We start from the raw sequence: 16811 nt of genomic DNA, 5'->3' as shown, positions 1-16811 counted from the left end.
ATATCAAATCTTGAAATCATGCATATTATGATATGTTTAGTTAAGTTGTTAAAATACAAAGTTTTTTATTATCAAAACAAATGTAATTTTAACATAAAAAAAAAAAACAAATGTAATGTAATGTTTTTTAAAAAATACTCCCTCCGTATACAAATAGATGACGTTTTGAGAGAATTTTTTTGTCTTCAAATAAATGACGTTTTGAGAATTTTAAGGTAATTTTTACATATTTGCCCTTTTCTCTTTCTTTCCATTATGAAAAAAAAATAAAAAAATATTATTTAAATATAAATAGAAAGAATAAAACAGTAAAATGAAGATAAATTTTGTCTCGAAAAGAGGGATATTGGTATTAGTGAGAGAGACTAAAACGTCTACTATTAGTAGACAGAGGGAGTAAAATTGAAAGGGACAGAATCTGCAAAGCTGTAATATCTTTTTTCTCTGAGTATAATAAGGAAAGTAAAGGTGGAGGTGAGAGAGAATGACTTTGACTTTCTCTTTCTAAATAAATAAATGAAAAGCCATCACGCCACCATCTAATCTAATCTAATCTTCAATATAAAACCCCCCCATCCGCTTCCCAAAATTCTAGTCGCCACCTATTTCTCTATCTCTCTCTCTAATCTTTTCTTCTTCTCACAACCCAAAAGCCAAAATCCAAAGATAACATTTTTATCTCCCTTGTTTAAGCAAATAAAGCTTCAATACAGCTCTTCTCATGGCCGTTGAAGCTCGGAAGATGAACTTTTTCCCTTCTCAAATATTCTCAGACAGGTACCCCTATTGATTCAAGATAACTCCGAATCCGTTCTTTTATTTGTTTGGTTTTCAGCCGATTAATGGTTTTTTCTTTCAATTACAGAGATTTGATGAAAAATCATCCAGCAGCAACAATGAATCCGTACAACACTCGGATGGATTTTGCTCATCCTTTGTACTCGCCAATGCCAGACCAGCTCCTTCCATATTATCAACAACAACTTGCCAATGATCGAAACACGTCGATGAACAAAACTGAGAGCGGAGTAACTTACAATAATATCAATATCGGTTCCAGAAAGAGAGCCAGGGATTCAAACAACGATTATGAAGCTTACAACAGCACTGCTTCTCAAAAACAGAGGTTTCCTGGAGATCTAGATGTTTTGTTCCAGCTTCAACAACAGCAGTCTGATCTCAACTCCTTAATAGCTGAACATGTAAGTCCTTTCTCTATGTCTGTTTTTAAGAAACTGTTTCGTCTCTTCATAAACAGAGCAGATGCATGAAAAAGTTAATTTTTTTCTCGATGGGTATTGATTTCTAATTCATGCGTAAATTTTTTCGTAACAGACTGAGAAAATAAGATTTGAACTTGAAGAGAGGAGGAAGATGCAATTACGAACTATAATAACAACAGCTCAAGAAGAAGTGATGAAGAAGATGAAAGAGAAAGAGGAAGAGATTCAAGGAATGGGAAAACTGAATTGGGTTTTACAAGAAAGAGTTAAGAGCTTGTACGTCGAGAATCAAATTTGGAGGGATTTGGCTCAGACTAATGAGGCCACCGCTAATTCATTGCGCACCAACTTAGAACAGGTCCTTGCTCACGTCAGCACCGAAGACAACAACAACCACCACCGCCACGTCAGCGGTGGCGGAGGAGATACGGCGGACGATGCTGAGTCCAGCTGCGGAAGTAGCGACCATGGAAGGGAAAAGGGTAAGGAGGGTGTGTGGCAGTCACGGCGGAGTTCCCCGGCGGTTGACGGCGGTGCTGTGTCGGGGGCGATGTGCAAGAAGTGCGGGGAGAGGGAGTCGAGCGTGCTGTTGTTGCCATGTAGACATTTGTGTATGTGTACGATGTGTGGGTCCACTCTGGTGGGTAATTGCCCTGTCTGTGATTCGGTCATGAATGCTAGCATTCATGTTAACATGTCCTAGATTAGAGTTAGATTGTTTTTTTAATCTCAATTAGAGTTAGGTTAGATTACCATTTCTTATTAAATTATCTGTAAACAAAGAAAAAACTAAATGCAAATATTTTGAAATCTTCCTTCTTTTATTACCATTATAATTTTATTTTTTCTGATTTATATATGTTGTTCAAATTTGATCAATACTCTTATAAGATTTATTTGGAAGAAAAAAAAATCTTAAATTTATATGAGTGTAGAACTTCAAAAAATATTTTATATGAGTGTTTTGATTAGACACGCTGAATATTGGTAAGGGTGAACAACATGTCTTATAAAAGAATCATGTCAAAACTTGTATTATTTGTTGAAATATTAGTGTGGGACATATTAATTTTATGAAAATGTGGGAAATTATTAATATGAATGTGCTTCTCATCTTTTCAAGAACATGTAGCTAGCACTAACTAATCTTTCTTGATTGTTCCGGGAATTAAAGTAGAGGGAGACATTTTGATTTCAATTCATATATTTTTCAAAGATATGTTTTTGGTTGGTATTACTACTATTATAGTTTAAATTTTATTTTACTAAAGATGGGTTAGTGCATGACCCTACATGATTATAAATTCGAGCTAGCTTCCGGGAACTATCTGATCTTTTAATAGTAGCTCATCATCTAATATTCTTCTAGTAGTAGTAATTAAATTAATCATTCCGTATAAATGGGATCATTTGGTAGTAGTAAGTCTTAATCATGCATATTAGGAAAAAAAGAAGAAAAAAAATAAAGGTGGTGGGTGAAGGCATTTAAAGATTGTGGCATAATAGAGTACCTGACACGTCAGATATCAATTGAACAAATAAAGAAAAGATGGAGGCCACCAGATGTGCATTAATATGAATGTGCTGACCATATCGCATAATTATCTGTGGATAAATAGTCAGAGATTTGATTTATTTAATTTTTATTTATAAGTATTTATTTTTGGAGAGTAGTAGTACTATGTATATAGTCAGAGTCACATGGAATTGGTACTAGTAAAAAAGAAAAGAAAAAAAAGACGAGAAAAAAAGGCCAGAGAATAATACCGGAAAGCCGAAACAACACGTTATAATAGTACAAAGTACTACTCAAAAGAAACTATTCTGATTATTAATAATAATAATTTTTTTTAAAATAAAGAAAATATTAATAAATCAGTGGGTGTCTGGGGCCGTACATTGTACCCCACCACCTTGATTGTTCATAACATGCGTGCTCCATGTGCATCTGCAGGAAAATAAATAAATAAAAATATAGTAATTTAATAAAAATGAATTATTTTTATTTATTGAATAAATAATAATAGAGGGACAAATATAGTAAAAGGATGGGAGTGTTGTGAAGACCTGAAAGCAGTAGCGACCACTTTGTTTCCCATTTGTTTTTTTCTTCTGTAATTTCATACTGCTTTATTTATTGATTTTTAATCTATAATATTTTTTTAAAAGAAAAAGAAAAAAGAACCCAAGAAAAACGCTGAAAGAAAGCGTACGTTAGTGGGAGTTGTCAGGACAAGGGGCTGCAGTAAATGATGGAAAGCTTTGGAGGGTGCAAAGCCGACAAATCTCTATGAAATAAAAATATTCATTAAAGTTATTTATTTATTTTATTTTTTTATTTGTGGGAATATGTACATGATGATGACTTATTATTTACTGTTTTGCCAAAGAGTAGTAATGGTCACGGCTTGTTTAACATTTCGATTGAATAAATCTTTTTTCTTTTATAGTCCATCATATATAATGACAAAAAATTGCATGGGCCCATGTGAAAACGGTCCTTGTGGGCCTCTTTGCTTTCGTAACTTGTAACTGCTGCTTTATGGGCCCCATCTCCTTTATTTTCTTTTTTTTAATTTCATTCATTTCGTACCCTTTTAATTAATTAATTAGCTACTAGGACTAGTGATTCGAACAAACTACAACAATATATTTAAATTTTAATAACAAATAATGGGATGATAATATTTTTATTAACTTTAATTAATAATTTGATATCTCACGTATTTCTTTAATAATTTGGTATTTTTCGGTTAAGAATTCTAACAAATTTATATATATTATTTATGTGATAAGTTAATTTCGTTAAATTTGTTCTAATCAACGTCACATAATCGACACATCACCACCTGACTCAGCATATACGTCACGTTATCATCCTCAACTTTAAAAAAAAAAATTACAAATTTCGTCCACCATTTCTAGCGAGGACCCGGTCGAATATCGTTGGATTTTCGAAAATTTTATATAGCTGGACTCGTTTCTACGAGTTGAACATCATGGTGATGTCGGATTTTTCAAACTTTAAACCGTTTGATGTAGATATAAGTTTAAAGGTTCGGTTTCCATAATTTTAAACTTAGATCTGCACCAGACAGTTTGAAATTTGAAAAATCCGACACCACCACGATCTACACCTAGTCGAAATGAGTCTGGCTATATAAAATTTTACAGAATCCGAAGACCGACGATCACCAACGGAAGTCCGACCACCACTTACGGCGATGCTGCAATGTAACGTTGGCGGATTTCGGAAAATTTTATGTAGCCAAACCCTTTTCGACGAGGTGAACATCGTGGTGGTGTCGGAATTTTCAAATTTAAAACCGCCTGATGCAGATTTAAGTTTAAAGTTATGGTAACTGAACCTTTAAGCTTAAAGCTGCACCAAACGGTTTGAATTTTGAAAAATCCGACACGACCACGATGTTCACCTTGTCGAAACATTTTCAAATTATAAACTTTTTGGAAGTCTAACGATATTGGACCAGATCCTCGCTGGAAGTGGTGGCTGGAATCTGTAAATTTGTTTGAAGGTTGAGGATAGTGACGTGGTATATATGTTGATTCAAGTGATGATGTGTCGTTTATGTGGCGTTGACTAGGACAAACTTAACGGAATCAACCTGCCACGTAGTGGTGGCTGGAATCTGCAAATTTTTTTGAAAGTTGAGGATGCTGACGTGGCATATATGTTGATTAAAGTGGTGATGTGTCGCTTATATGGCATTGACTAGAACAAATTTAATGGAATCAACCTGCCACGTAAGTAAAATGTATAATTTTATTAGAATTTTCGACAAAAAGATACCAAATTGTTAAAAATAACACGCGTTATATCAAATTATTAATATTGATATTTTTAAAATACCAAAAATATTATTATTTCCGAATAATTTAGCAGATCATATTAAGCACATGACGAAGGAAATGTTAGATGGCATGTCGACCTTGGATTGGAAGGGTATATATCTTGAATTATGCATGCTTTACCAGTAATCTGGCTAGAAAGATTCTCTTTATTTTACTTAATTTGGTCAGCAGACTCGATCAATGTACTTTAAATAACTTTCTTTAAAGGCATCAATACCATAATGATCTTGTTCCGAGTAAAGTCTGATCACATGCGTATTATAAATATAATGTTGTATGATACAGCCCACCTATAGGAATAAATAAATATATTATCATAAACTTTTTTCACCGCCAGGTATAAAATAACCATTAGCTAGCTAGGAGGATACGATCGATTAGTTAGCTAAATTGTTAACTAATTATTAGTACTATAGTATTTTTTGTTGATAATAATAATCACACAAACAAACGAGTGGGACAATAATATATGATACATGCACGTTTTGGTTTAATTAAAAATGATGCTTCTATAAATTACATGCCACCACATTTTTCACTTAGCATATATTGAAAACGACGTCCACTCGTATAGATTAATCTTAGTAGCTAGCCGGATGAAATTGTTTAAGTATTTTTATCTTTTCCATGATTGGAAAAAACTTTGAAAGAGGAAACATCCTTGTTCAAACCATATAGTTAGCGTCCTTCCAAATTAAATGACATTATTGATTTTAAAATTAATTAGTAGATATACTCATGCATCACACGTAAAAATGAAAGAAAGGGAAATTTTAATGTCAAATGTTTCTAGCTAGCTAGGTGAAGAAATAATCTTTTGACCTAATCAAATTTGACTCTATATGCCATTGTGGGATAGAGGAAACGAAAATGAATAATCCCTACACATAATAATTATTTTTCTTGAGATAACGATTAATTTTATTTGCTATATTCATAAAATGACATAACTAAATTAGTGGTGGCATATATCTCCATCCTTAATTTGTCATCCGAAATGGATATGTGCGATTTAAAAATCCGACACGCCATGCATACCGATTAATAATATTCATAATAATAAACAGAAATTGACAATGTAACGTTTTTCCATCGCACCTTTTATAAAACGAAAAAATTTCTGATAAAAAAACGAATAATTATGTTTGCTTGATTCACTTTTTTGGGTTTTAAGTCATTGTCAAATGGAGCTTCTAATTATATATATTCATTTTTTTTGAAGATTATATATATTCATTAAAGTCGAGAAATTAATATAGATAGATAGGATAGGTGTTAACTAGGTGCCTTAGCTAAGCAATTATTGTATAAAAAGATAATTAGATTTGAAAACTGATTAATATTAAGATGATGACATCCTTTAATCTTATCATTAAGGCATCGTTCTTATCTTCGAATAGTAGTATTAGTTTTGCATAATTTTTTAGGGTATATAATATCTATATTCTAAGATCGATACTACTCCCTTGATTGAAAAAAAAATAATTCCAATTTTTTAATGAATAGTCAAAGACTTTCTTAAAAAAATTTATGTACAAGTACTACTTTCGATTCAAAAAGGATTTATATATGTCCATTGCCAATGTAAATAATTATAAGGTCTCATCTCAATTCATGGGATATGGGTATTTTGACATTGGCCATATCAATAAGACTCGGAGATGCTAAATTGCTAATCAAAGAAGACAACGTCAGATCAGCTTCCCACATGGAATGCCAACTCTCTGCATGCCATCAAACAGAATTTGATTATGACTACACACACCCCACTTTTTAAATTAATTAAAAAAAAGTTTTTTTGTTTTTTAATTATTTAAAGAAATGGGAGATTCCTTGTATTCCCCCTCCTTGACCTATACCATAAATTATAATAATGACCTTGAATTAGCTAATGCTACATTTGGGTAGCACTTGATGTTATAAAGTTCGAATACAAGAAAATCTTTATCTTAATTTTAGTGATCTATAAGTTTAGGTTCTTGCATGCATTACGATTTTTTGAGTAATTGATTTGAAATCATAGAAAATAAATGATATCATGAGTAATTAGTTTGTGGTGTGTTAATTTTATGTCTAATGCATGTAACATATTGTTTTAGAGACCCTCAAAATTCATTCTTTCCCTAAAAATAAGAGAAAAAACATTTATTTTAATAGTGTGTAGCCGCATATTTCAGACACATGAGGAACACTCGAGATTACAATTACAATTGAATTGTCAGATTTAGTTTTGAGGGCAAATGGACAATTGATGGTGTAAAATCCAGTTTTTTTCTTTTTTAAGGGATATAAACAAATTCTCACATGAAGCGAATAGAGGGAGGAGGGGTATCCCAGAATCTAGGTCCCATGTCTGCTGCTATATGACCTTTAATTAGTGGGGTACATATATAGAAGACCCTAAACTTACTGGTAGAGAAAAAAATGTTTTCATTAAAAGCATTCTGCAGATATTATCATCATTCATTGTTGTGGGGTATTCATTGGACATAAAACCAATGAATCAACAAATTGAATTTACTATTTTGATGAGTGGATCCCCAAAAAGATTAAACTTTTATTTTAATGTAATTTGTGGTTTTAGGACAAAGTCACCTACTGGCTACTACTGCTCCATCTTTTAATGTTTTCCTATGAACCCCCCCATTTCTACTTTTAATATGACTTGGTCCTACACATGGAAATATGACAACTTATAATCAGAGCTAGACAGAGAAAGGGATAAGACATCATGATCATCTATCTATCTAGAAATCATGACACTCCACTATGCAAAATCTACTAAAGTGGGAATTTAATTTTGATAGGGTTTTTTTCTTTTTTGGGTTGCCAAAAGGTGATAGTTACGGGTATATATGGATTTGGTAGGACATTGGTAGTAGTGGAGTAGAACTAAAGCCATTATAGTAAGTAATGGGTGATTTCACTCATGTTTCCAACTTCCATTAAATGATGAAAGTTTTGTGAAATTGTTGTTTTTAGAAAAGCAATTTATTTGTACAAAATTTCAGTATCATACAAAAAAAGATAATCTTTAAGCCACAACTAGGATTCCGGTTTTCTATATTTATGTCGGGTTGAACTCTATTAATTCGATTTTCATGTATTTGGTAAATTGCAAAAAAAAAAATTTGTTGGTTGGAGAGTAAATTGTCCAACTCACTCGTGTCAATAAAAAAATTCATGAGAAAGACAATCTATCTCTCGTTATTCAATATAATTTGTGTCAATTTGGAATGAAGTATCAATTTAATTATAAAAAAAATTATCTTGGAGAGTTAGATTTAAATGTTTGTTGTGTATTTGAAATGTGCTACATCTTGTTTCAGACTAAAAGACGTATTTTTTTTTTTGTCATGTTTAACAAAAATATATATTCTAAAGATGTTTGGAGATGGATCATGCCCCAGAAACAAAACATGATATCTTAAAATTATAAAAATTTATTTCAAAAAAATATGAAAAATTATAATTTCATGATAATATTGTGTTGATCATATTGATTAATACATTAATCCAAAGAGAAAAGTTAAATAAAACCAACCCACTTTTGATTTTGAAGTGCTCCTCACACATCATATTCTCCCACTACTGATGGCAAGCCTACAACTAACAAAGACATATAGTCTTTTTATATAATCCTACAATGATATGATGGCGAGTTGGAGATTGTTACATCAAAAAGCTTATATATATAGCCAATTAGTGCAGAATAATACTAACCCCATTTAAAGTGGGATGATTGTGTTTTGCTTTTCCTTTTCTTTTAAGCCTTAAAAAAGGTTTCGGAAAAAAAAGGGCTTAAAAAAGTGGTGTTATATATGGTAATCGGCATTAAGCTCAACTACCATCAACCGGCCACGAAATTTGATTTAGTTACATGCATGTTGTGTTTGGGTACCACTTATATATAGAAAAATATACATCGCCAGAAATCACATTGCAAATATCTTCAATATATCCTTGCATTAATCGAGGACAAAAAAAAAAATATTATAAGTATATTTCTTGGTATAAAATTTACGAAAATCTCTTCCTGCCAATTGGAAGTTTAGAACTGTCGTACTAGTATATAGCTATTTCTTTTCTCGATCGTTCCCAGATGCATGCATGAGTTCTTCTTTAATATTCATTTACATGGCCTCATCATTTATGTATCTTCCCCAAGGTAAATTTGTAGGGGGGAACTCAACGGAACTAAGAATGAATATGTGTGTAAGTTGGGAGAATTATAGTAATTTTTTTTAGAAAATAGTAAAAAATATTAATGAAAATTAAAAATATACATTAATTACATTTTATGTCAGATTCGTCACCGGATGCCACCATGAAGCATTAATACGCAATTGAGCAAGCTAGACTTATTATAATAGTACAAAATAATTCAAAGAAACTGTATATGTTTCAATTCAACAAAACTTTCACCCTGATCATATTAAATAAATGAATCGGGCATGGTGGGTAAACCATATTAAATTTTTTCAAGGGTAAGCCATATGTGTAACTATTAAGTGAACTTTCTGATCCCATCCATCCGTGATTCCAATAGTTTTCCAATTTGAAAGAACAGAAATTATAGGAGCGTGGTCCATTTTATTTTCCTAGCTAAAAAGTTATAAGCATCATTTGAGAACAACTTGTCTACTACTGACAAACCCATATGTCTAATTCTTTCACTATCTTGTTCACAAAAAACCTTTTGTTTCTCTTCTTTTTTCGTACCAAACAAACTTCAATCACTCGAACAAATCCACATGTGGACACATTATTATACACCAAAAATTTACGTCAACAAGGCCATCAAGACACTAAATTATGCATCTTTCAATTTGAAAAAATAATAGTTAAAATAGAGTTTTATTTTTAAAAAAGATTATTTTCAAAGAAAGTGACGTTACAAGCGGAGAAAATAGTGGGCATTTATCCCGATGGATGGTTCGCAAGAAAAAGAAAATCCTAAATAGAGCTAACAAGTTGGTCAGATTTTTCCATATATGTCGACTCAATGTAGGTACATTTTAACTCTACGTTTTGTCTGCTGATGTGAACTTTTAACGTTAAAAATAATCTCGAAGGAGGTTTTTAGGATCTGGTCTCTGGAGAAATTGTTTATTCACACGTTTTCCCTTACTCACAGATTGCAAAAAGGCCTCATAACAAGTCCATCTGTGGCCCAGCCCATTACTCTTCTAATTCTCAGCTGAATTTTTTTGTTAGACTGGAAAGAGAAATAAAGCCTCCCTCGACTATTGAAGTTTACACTGGAACACGACGTAAAACGTCCGTGTCTAATTAATTTTCATATTTTTTATATAAAATATTAAAAAATATGATAATTAATTAATGACGAGAGGTAGTAGTATATAAAGAAAAAAAAAAAACTGTAGTTAAGGCGAGCTTATAAAACAACTTGGAGAATTTATTGATTCGGTTATAGGCTTATAGCAATGAGAATTAGATTTTTATTCATTTATTTTACTTCTAAGACTCGAAAATCATAACCGTCTCAATATTCACTAGATGTGGCCAAAATCGAATTCCTAAATATAGAACGTATACCAGTAGGAATGTAAAGAAACGAAATTTCCTATTATTAAAATTAAAACATTAGAAAATGTAGATACTCAAAGTAAAAAGTGGAAATAACTTTAGGGACAGAGTGGTTACGGCAATATGTTATACTAAAACCAAATATAAATTAAATTTTATCAGAGACGATAAAAACAGTCAGTACGGAATTCCTATCGATCCTAAATGTCAAAATTAAATTATGTCAGCACCTATCCATCTACTCAAAAAGATACTAATTGCAGCATTAACCCATTTTAATATGTAGGAGCGTCTGATATTAAGTTTACGAGCGAATTTTTGATTACCTTATATGGCAACAATGTCACTACAAGAAAATATTCAAATAGAAACGAAAATTATTTGGTGTGGTTTCAAATTCTGAACTGATTTGAAACAAAAGGTGGGCTTGAAATTTTCTGACCTGCTCCTTTTTTTTTTTTTTTTTTTACAACTAGCCCACTTGGCTATCGGTCTAGTCATATTAGGCCTATGGACCGAAAAGACCAATTCGACCTTCAAAAAATGAAACAGCAAGTATTCGCAGATGAGCCGAGTTGGGCCATCCAATTTAGATAATTGACTCGGTTTATTTAATTGGCCAGCTAATCATTGGCATGAAGCATGCAATTTTAAGGTCATCGATTTATCAGTGGCTTTAATTAAAACCATGTTCCAAAATTGACTTTCCATTAGTCCTTTCTAGCTACACTTCATCTAATCCGTATTTATTTATTTGTTTATTTATTTATTTCTGTTTCGGAGCACAATAATTAATATGGTCTAATCTATGGTACTATATCGTACGACGTATAACGTACGTCGCGAATAAAATAAATTATACTAGGGTTGAAGAATGAGTAAAATTAATAGACAATTGGTGGGTGATCATACATATCCATGCATGAATAATGCCGTTTCATATAGAATTTAATTGAAACGGCAACTGTTATTTGTTGTCTGTTCAAAATCTCATCCCTCCATGTTATATTATTCATTTGTATTGTCCCTCCCTTTGTTCGCTTATTATTATTATTATTATTATTATTTTTATTCTGAATTTGTAATAGAAGGAACATTTTAATACATACATACATATTTGACTTTGTGCTTCATTCCATAGTTCATTTATTTAACTATAGCCGTACCAAAAAAACGTCCTAGTTTTGTACTCATTGATTTGACAGACTCGTTATTAGTTTACAATTAAGAGATAATAACCCAGAGGTTATTAATACAATAATTGAAGGTCAATATATAGAAGGAGAAAACAAAAGTAGTGCAGCTTTCATTAGTTAGGTAAAAGTATATGAATAAATACTATGGATAAACACTTTTTTTTTTTTAATATATGGGTAAACATTAAAAGTAATATTTAGATATAAAAAATTAACATTTGTAATTAGAAAATACTAACATCAATCCGTACACACATCATTTTCTTTGAGAATCTTTCTGATTTAACAAAAACCTATCTTTCGGCTTAATTTATTCCTTCATACTTTTTCGTTGTTCCAGGTGATTAGCTTGCCACTTAACAAAATAGCATGTAGTTTAGCGATGATCGCTTACAAATCCACAATTTTGGAATTTGCCTCAGAGATTCGTTCTTTCTATCTAGACCGTTTCTAAATACATATCTCTTATAATTTAGAGAGATATATATGTGTTTAGTGACGGAAGGAACAATATTTTTTAGGATGAGTTTATGTACACTCCGTAACAGGTACTAAAGTTTGAACATAAAAGAAAAAGTTGTTTGTAGGGAGACGATCTATTGATAAAAATTTATACTTTCTCTTTCTATTGATAAAAATTTCTACTTTCTCTCAAAAAAAAAGAAAAAAAGAAAGAAAGAAAAGGAATTTCTAGTTCCTACTTTATGTTTGGGATTATTTAGGAATTCGTCCCAACACTTTATCAACACCGATGATTCGTCCTCAAGTTTTAATGATTCAGGAAATCGTCCCAATTAACAGGATCTGTTTATTTGTGCTGACATGGACATAAGTAAATGGATGAACATATAATATGTTCATTCGTCAATTGGTGATAACAGAGGAGGTCATTGAGACATAAAAGCGACACCGTTTGATTCCAATTCCGAAGGGTAAATTTGAGGCATTAAGACACAAATCTAGTGCTTGGGGGAATACAATCACCAACATGGGTTCTCGTCTGTCTATGAAGTCCTCAAATTAATACACACCGGTAGAACCCTAACCAGGTTGGTTGAAATTTGAATAAATTGCTGGTGGAGCTTGAAGGTATTGGGACGAATTCCTGGACTATTAAAAACTTTAGGATGAATTTGTGCGTTTTGATAAACTTCGGGACTAATTCCTCACTAATCCCTTTTTTTCTTTGACAAAACACTAATCCCTTTATTTTGTTTCAGAAAATACTACAACTAGTATTATTGTACACCGTACGTTCCGAGTAGATAAAAACACAGTAGAAAAACCAGGGGTGGATAATGGTCGATTTGATCAATCGACTTGGAAAGTAATTGAATGGATGATCAATTTATACGGAACAATTCATGAAAAATAAAAAATAATTATATGGAACAAATATAATTGTCAACTGAAACAATTATATATACAAACAGATTACCTAGATAAATTGAATTTGTTACGGGTATTTCTATCAGTAGTTTTTTTTTTTTTTTTAATGAACTTCGAACCAGCTTAGAACTAAGAAATCAAGCACTTCGATTATTAAAAAAAAAAAAAAAAAGCACTTCAACCAGCAAGGCATGGTTCGAATCATGCATTTGTTAATTAATTAACGGTCATGAATGTTAAATAGACCAAGTGGGTAGTTAATTCATGCTAAAAATACCTCTCAAAAGGATAATATATAAAATAAACAAATTGATGCTACAATATTTCTCTATAAAAGCAAGCAATTAATTTGCATTAAAGTGCAAACTGAAATCAACCAATAGTATATTTTCTTTCCATTCATTAACCTTTGAATATGGCAACTTCACTAGTGAAGTTATACTCTATAGTGTTTATCATCCTCTCTATTTTGACTACACAAGCTCTTTCATCACAATGTGAGGAAGAAACATCAAACAGTTGCAACAACAAAGAGAAAGCATTATCCCTCAAAATCATAGCCATTTTCACCATCCTTGCTTCTAGCATAATCGGAGTCTGTTCTCCTCTCTTCACTCGTTCCATTCCTGCCCTAAATCCTGAAAAAGAACTCTTCGTTATCGTTAAAGCTTTTGCATCAGGTAATTATAACTAACAATCACATTTTTTTGATAGTGACACGATTACAAAGATTACAGTCAAGAATGATTATATCACATGTATCGAATAACATTAATCAAGATTAGACTTATTTACGATATTTCTAAAATTTATGTGTTTCTGTACAGGAATTATATTGGCGACTGGATTCATGCACGTACTACCGGATTCTTTCGACATGTTATGGTCTGATTGTTTGAAAGAGAATCCATGGCACAAGTTTCCTTTTACAGGTTTCGTGGCTATGTTGTCGGCGATAGTGACTTTGATGGTGGATTCAATGGCAACTAGTATTTATAGCAAGAAATTCAAGGGGAGATCAGCTGGTGGTGGCGCCATTACACCGGAAAATGGTGAGGAGAGAGATCAAGAAATGGCCATGGAATCTAATTTCGGACATGGCCATGATCATGGCCACAATCATGGAAAATCATTATCTGGTCCTGACTCTCAATTGATGCGAAACCGAGTTATTGCTATGGTCAGACGACTTCCATTTTTATTTAAATAAAATTAATAAAATCCTCATATTAAATTAATTTAAAATCTGTGACACTAATACGTACTTAACCGTAATTAAAATCAAAAAAAGAAAAAAAAAAGGTTTTCAATATGTGTGGCGCTTGAATTGAGATCTTATAAATAATAGGAAGAATAAAATCGAGTGGTTATGATTATAGATTTTATTTAGTGATTTTTGACACGCAGCTATTAAATTTTTTTACTTTATTTATTGTAAATTAAAAAAACATTCTTAAAATATTAAACTCAAATAATCAAGATGAATTTTTAATATATTCCTATTTAAAATATACAAATACTTATTTTTTTCTTCTGTTTTTTTCCAATATATCACATTAAATAATAATAATTTATACATTATTGATTAATTTATAATTTATTTTAAAAAATAGGGACTTCTCGTCCAAGAGGGTTGCTGACTTGTAATACTAATTGATATGGTTATTTACATTATTCTTGATTTCTCGTAGGTATTGGAGCTAGGAATTGTAGTACATTCAGTGGTGATAGGATTATCCCTAGGAGCATCAATCAACACGTGCACAATAAAAGGTTTAGTGGCAGCTCTTTGCTTCCATCAAATGTTTGAAGGAATGGGGCTCGGAGGTTGTATTCTCCAGGCTGAGTACAAATGGATAAAGAAGACGGTCATGGTTTTCTTCTTCTCCGTCACGACACCCCTTGGGATTGCGATCGGGATTGGACTCTCAAACACTTACAAAGAGAATAGTCCAACTGCACTCGTCACTGTTGGCTTGTTGAATGCGTCGTCGGCCGGATTGTTGATTTACATGGCTCTCGTTGATCTCCTAGCTGTTGATTTCATGGGTGCTAAATTACAGGCTAGCATTAAACTCCAGTTTAAATCGTTTATTGCCGTTCTCTTGGGTGCTGGTCTCATGTCCCTCATGGCTAAATGGGCTTAATTGATGGAAAGTCACATAGTTGGACAAATAAAAATATCTACAAATTAGATATTCCAAACAACTTTAAATTTATATATATATAATATTTTAATATTATCTTGTGTTCTGTAACTTTCATGTTTTGAGTTGTTTGCCATTCGATGTAAGAAAAGTTCTCAGCATATGATGTATAATATGTTATCATTTATTATATACTCCATTCGTCTGATCTTAATATAAATATAATTTTTTATTTTAAATTAAATAAAAATTTTGATAAATTTAAAAAATATTAATTATGTTTTTTCATTATATCCTCACTATTTTTATCTTCATGTCTTCATGTACTTTCCTTCACCAACTTCACTCATATATTTCTCATTATGATTTTTTAATCTATACGATCATAATTATATTAAAAAATAAACTAAAAAATATGTTTTATTAATTTGTGTGAAATCTCTAGATTAGCATCGAATTTGGGACGAAAGAAATATTCATAATCTTTTTATTTTCTTTAGCTCACATAAGATCATTTTCCCATAAAAATTCAATATTCCCTATAAAATATAATAATATTCTATCTCAGTCTCAAAATACATAATATTTTTTAAATAAATTTTTGTTTAAAAAATATCACGTATTTTAAAACGAAAAAAATAATTTTTTTTTTATGAATTCCAAAAATATAAATATCTAAAAATCATTTACATATACAGATGATGACCTATTAAATACAGAACAATTTCTCTCGAGGCAAGAAATTACAAAAGACTACAATTGTCTTACTCTGTCTATCTATCCACATCACTTAGGATTATTTTAATATATGTGATAGTTTGACTAGATAACCAGCAAACAAATGTTGCGTTGACTTTTCTTGGAGGTGGAAAGGTTGTATTCCAATTAACAAATAATAATACTGGCATAGCACCGATTGCTACGTTGAAGAGGCGACTTAGGCTCACAATCTGTTGAGACCCCTGCATTATATATACAATCAATTCAATCTAATGTAAAAGACCAGGATTCGTCAAGTGATTACATTAGAATTAGATACACAACTTAGCAAATTAGGATTAAGGTTTAAAATCTATGCACCTAATTACACTATCAAAAACTAAACATCTTAGTAAAAAAGATGGTTAGGAATTAGCATCATAGTACAAAATTAGCCTAATGAAGGAGGCGCAAATGAATGACGGCTATCAACCATATAGTTTGGCTTTGCCTTTGTCAGTACCACGACACTTGTTGCTCCTACAAAGACAGTTGAATGGTGGCTTGAAGTCATCACCAAAACCAAAGCAGTAATCCTGCAACACAGATTGCTCTTGTATAAAGAAATATTGCACTGTAAACAAAGCTTGTATCAGTTTTTCAAATAAGATAAATTTCTTACCCGGGTAAGCTCCTCCATTTCATCAACTTTCCTAGTCGTGAAAAGGGCGACC

At 31.6% G+C, this 16811-nt stretch overlaps 2 protein-coding genes across 2 annotated transcripts; both read left to right on the top strand.

Moving 5' to 3' along the window:
* The first annotated feature begins 721 nt into the window (after nucleotides 1-721).
* Nucleotides 722-1926, top strand: LOC139884112 (BOI-related E3 ubiquitin-protein ligase 1-like). The gene is made up of 3 exons (XM_071868183.1): nucleotides 722-777; nucleotides 866-1202; nucleotides 1336-1926. Exons 1-3 carry the CDS (start codon nucleotides 722-724, stop codon nucleotides 1924-1926), a joined length of 984 nt encoding a protein of 327 aa, XP_071724284.1.
* An 11720-nt stretch (nucleotides 1927-13646) lies between these two features.
* LOC139884100 (probable zinc transporter 10) lies at nucleotides 13647-15378 on the top strand. The gene is made up of 3 exons (XM_071868175.1): nucleotides 13647-13911; nucleotides 14059-14411; nucleotides 14923-15378. The coding sequence occupies exons 1-3, from the start codon at nucleotides 13647-13649 to the stop codon at nucleotides 15376-15378; spliced, it is 1074 nt and encodes a 357-aa protein (XP_071724276.1).
* Nucleotides 15379-16811: the final 1433 nt, after the last annotated feature.

The sequence above is a fragment of the Rutidosis leptorrhynchoides genome, unplaced genomic scaffold (assembly GCF_046630445.1).
Source record: "Rutidosis leptorrhynchoides isolate AG116_Rl617_1_P2 unplaced genomic scaffold, CSIRO_AGI_Rlap_v1 contig500, whole genome shotgun sequence".
NCBI classification, from domain to species: Eukaryota; Viridiplantae; Streptophyta; class Magnoliopsida; order Asterales; family Asteraceae; genus Rutidosis; species Rutidosis leptorrhynchoides.
The sequence above is the reverse complement of the archived record's forward strand: the minus strand, read 5'-3'. Positions and strand labels throughout refer to the sequence as shown.

What these genes read in the sequence shown, in the direction of transcription:
- LOC139884112 (XM_071868183.1), top strand. Translation starts at nt 722, where the DNA reads ATGGCCGTTGAAGCTCGGAAGATGAACTTTTTCCCTTCTCAAATATTC. An exon ending in TCTCAAATATTCTCAGACAG is followed by an intron (nt 778 to 865) that starts GTACCCCTATTG and finishes TTTCAATTACAG; the next exon opens with AGATTTGATGAAAAATCATC. An exon ending in ACTCCTTAATAGCTGAACAT is followed by an intron (nt 1,203 to 1,335) that starts GTAAGTCCTTTC and finishes TTTTCGTAACAG; the next exon opens with ACTGAGAAAATAAGATTTGA.
- LOC139884100 (XM_071868175.1), top strand. Translation starts at nt 13,647, where the DNA reads ATGGCAACTTCACTAGTGAAGTTATACTCTATAGTGTTTATCATCCTC. An exon ending in CGTTAAAGCTTTTGCATCAG is followed by an intron (nt 13,912 to 14,058) that starts GTAATTATAACT and finishes GTTTCTGTACAG; the next exon opens with GAATTATATTGGCGACTGGA. An exon ending in GAAACCGAGTTATTGCTATG is followed by an intron (nt 14,412 to 14,922) that starts GTCAGACGACTT and finishes GATTTCTCGTAG; the next exon opens with GTATTGGAGCTAGGAATTGT.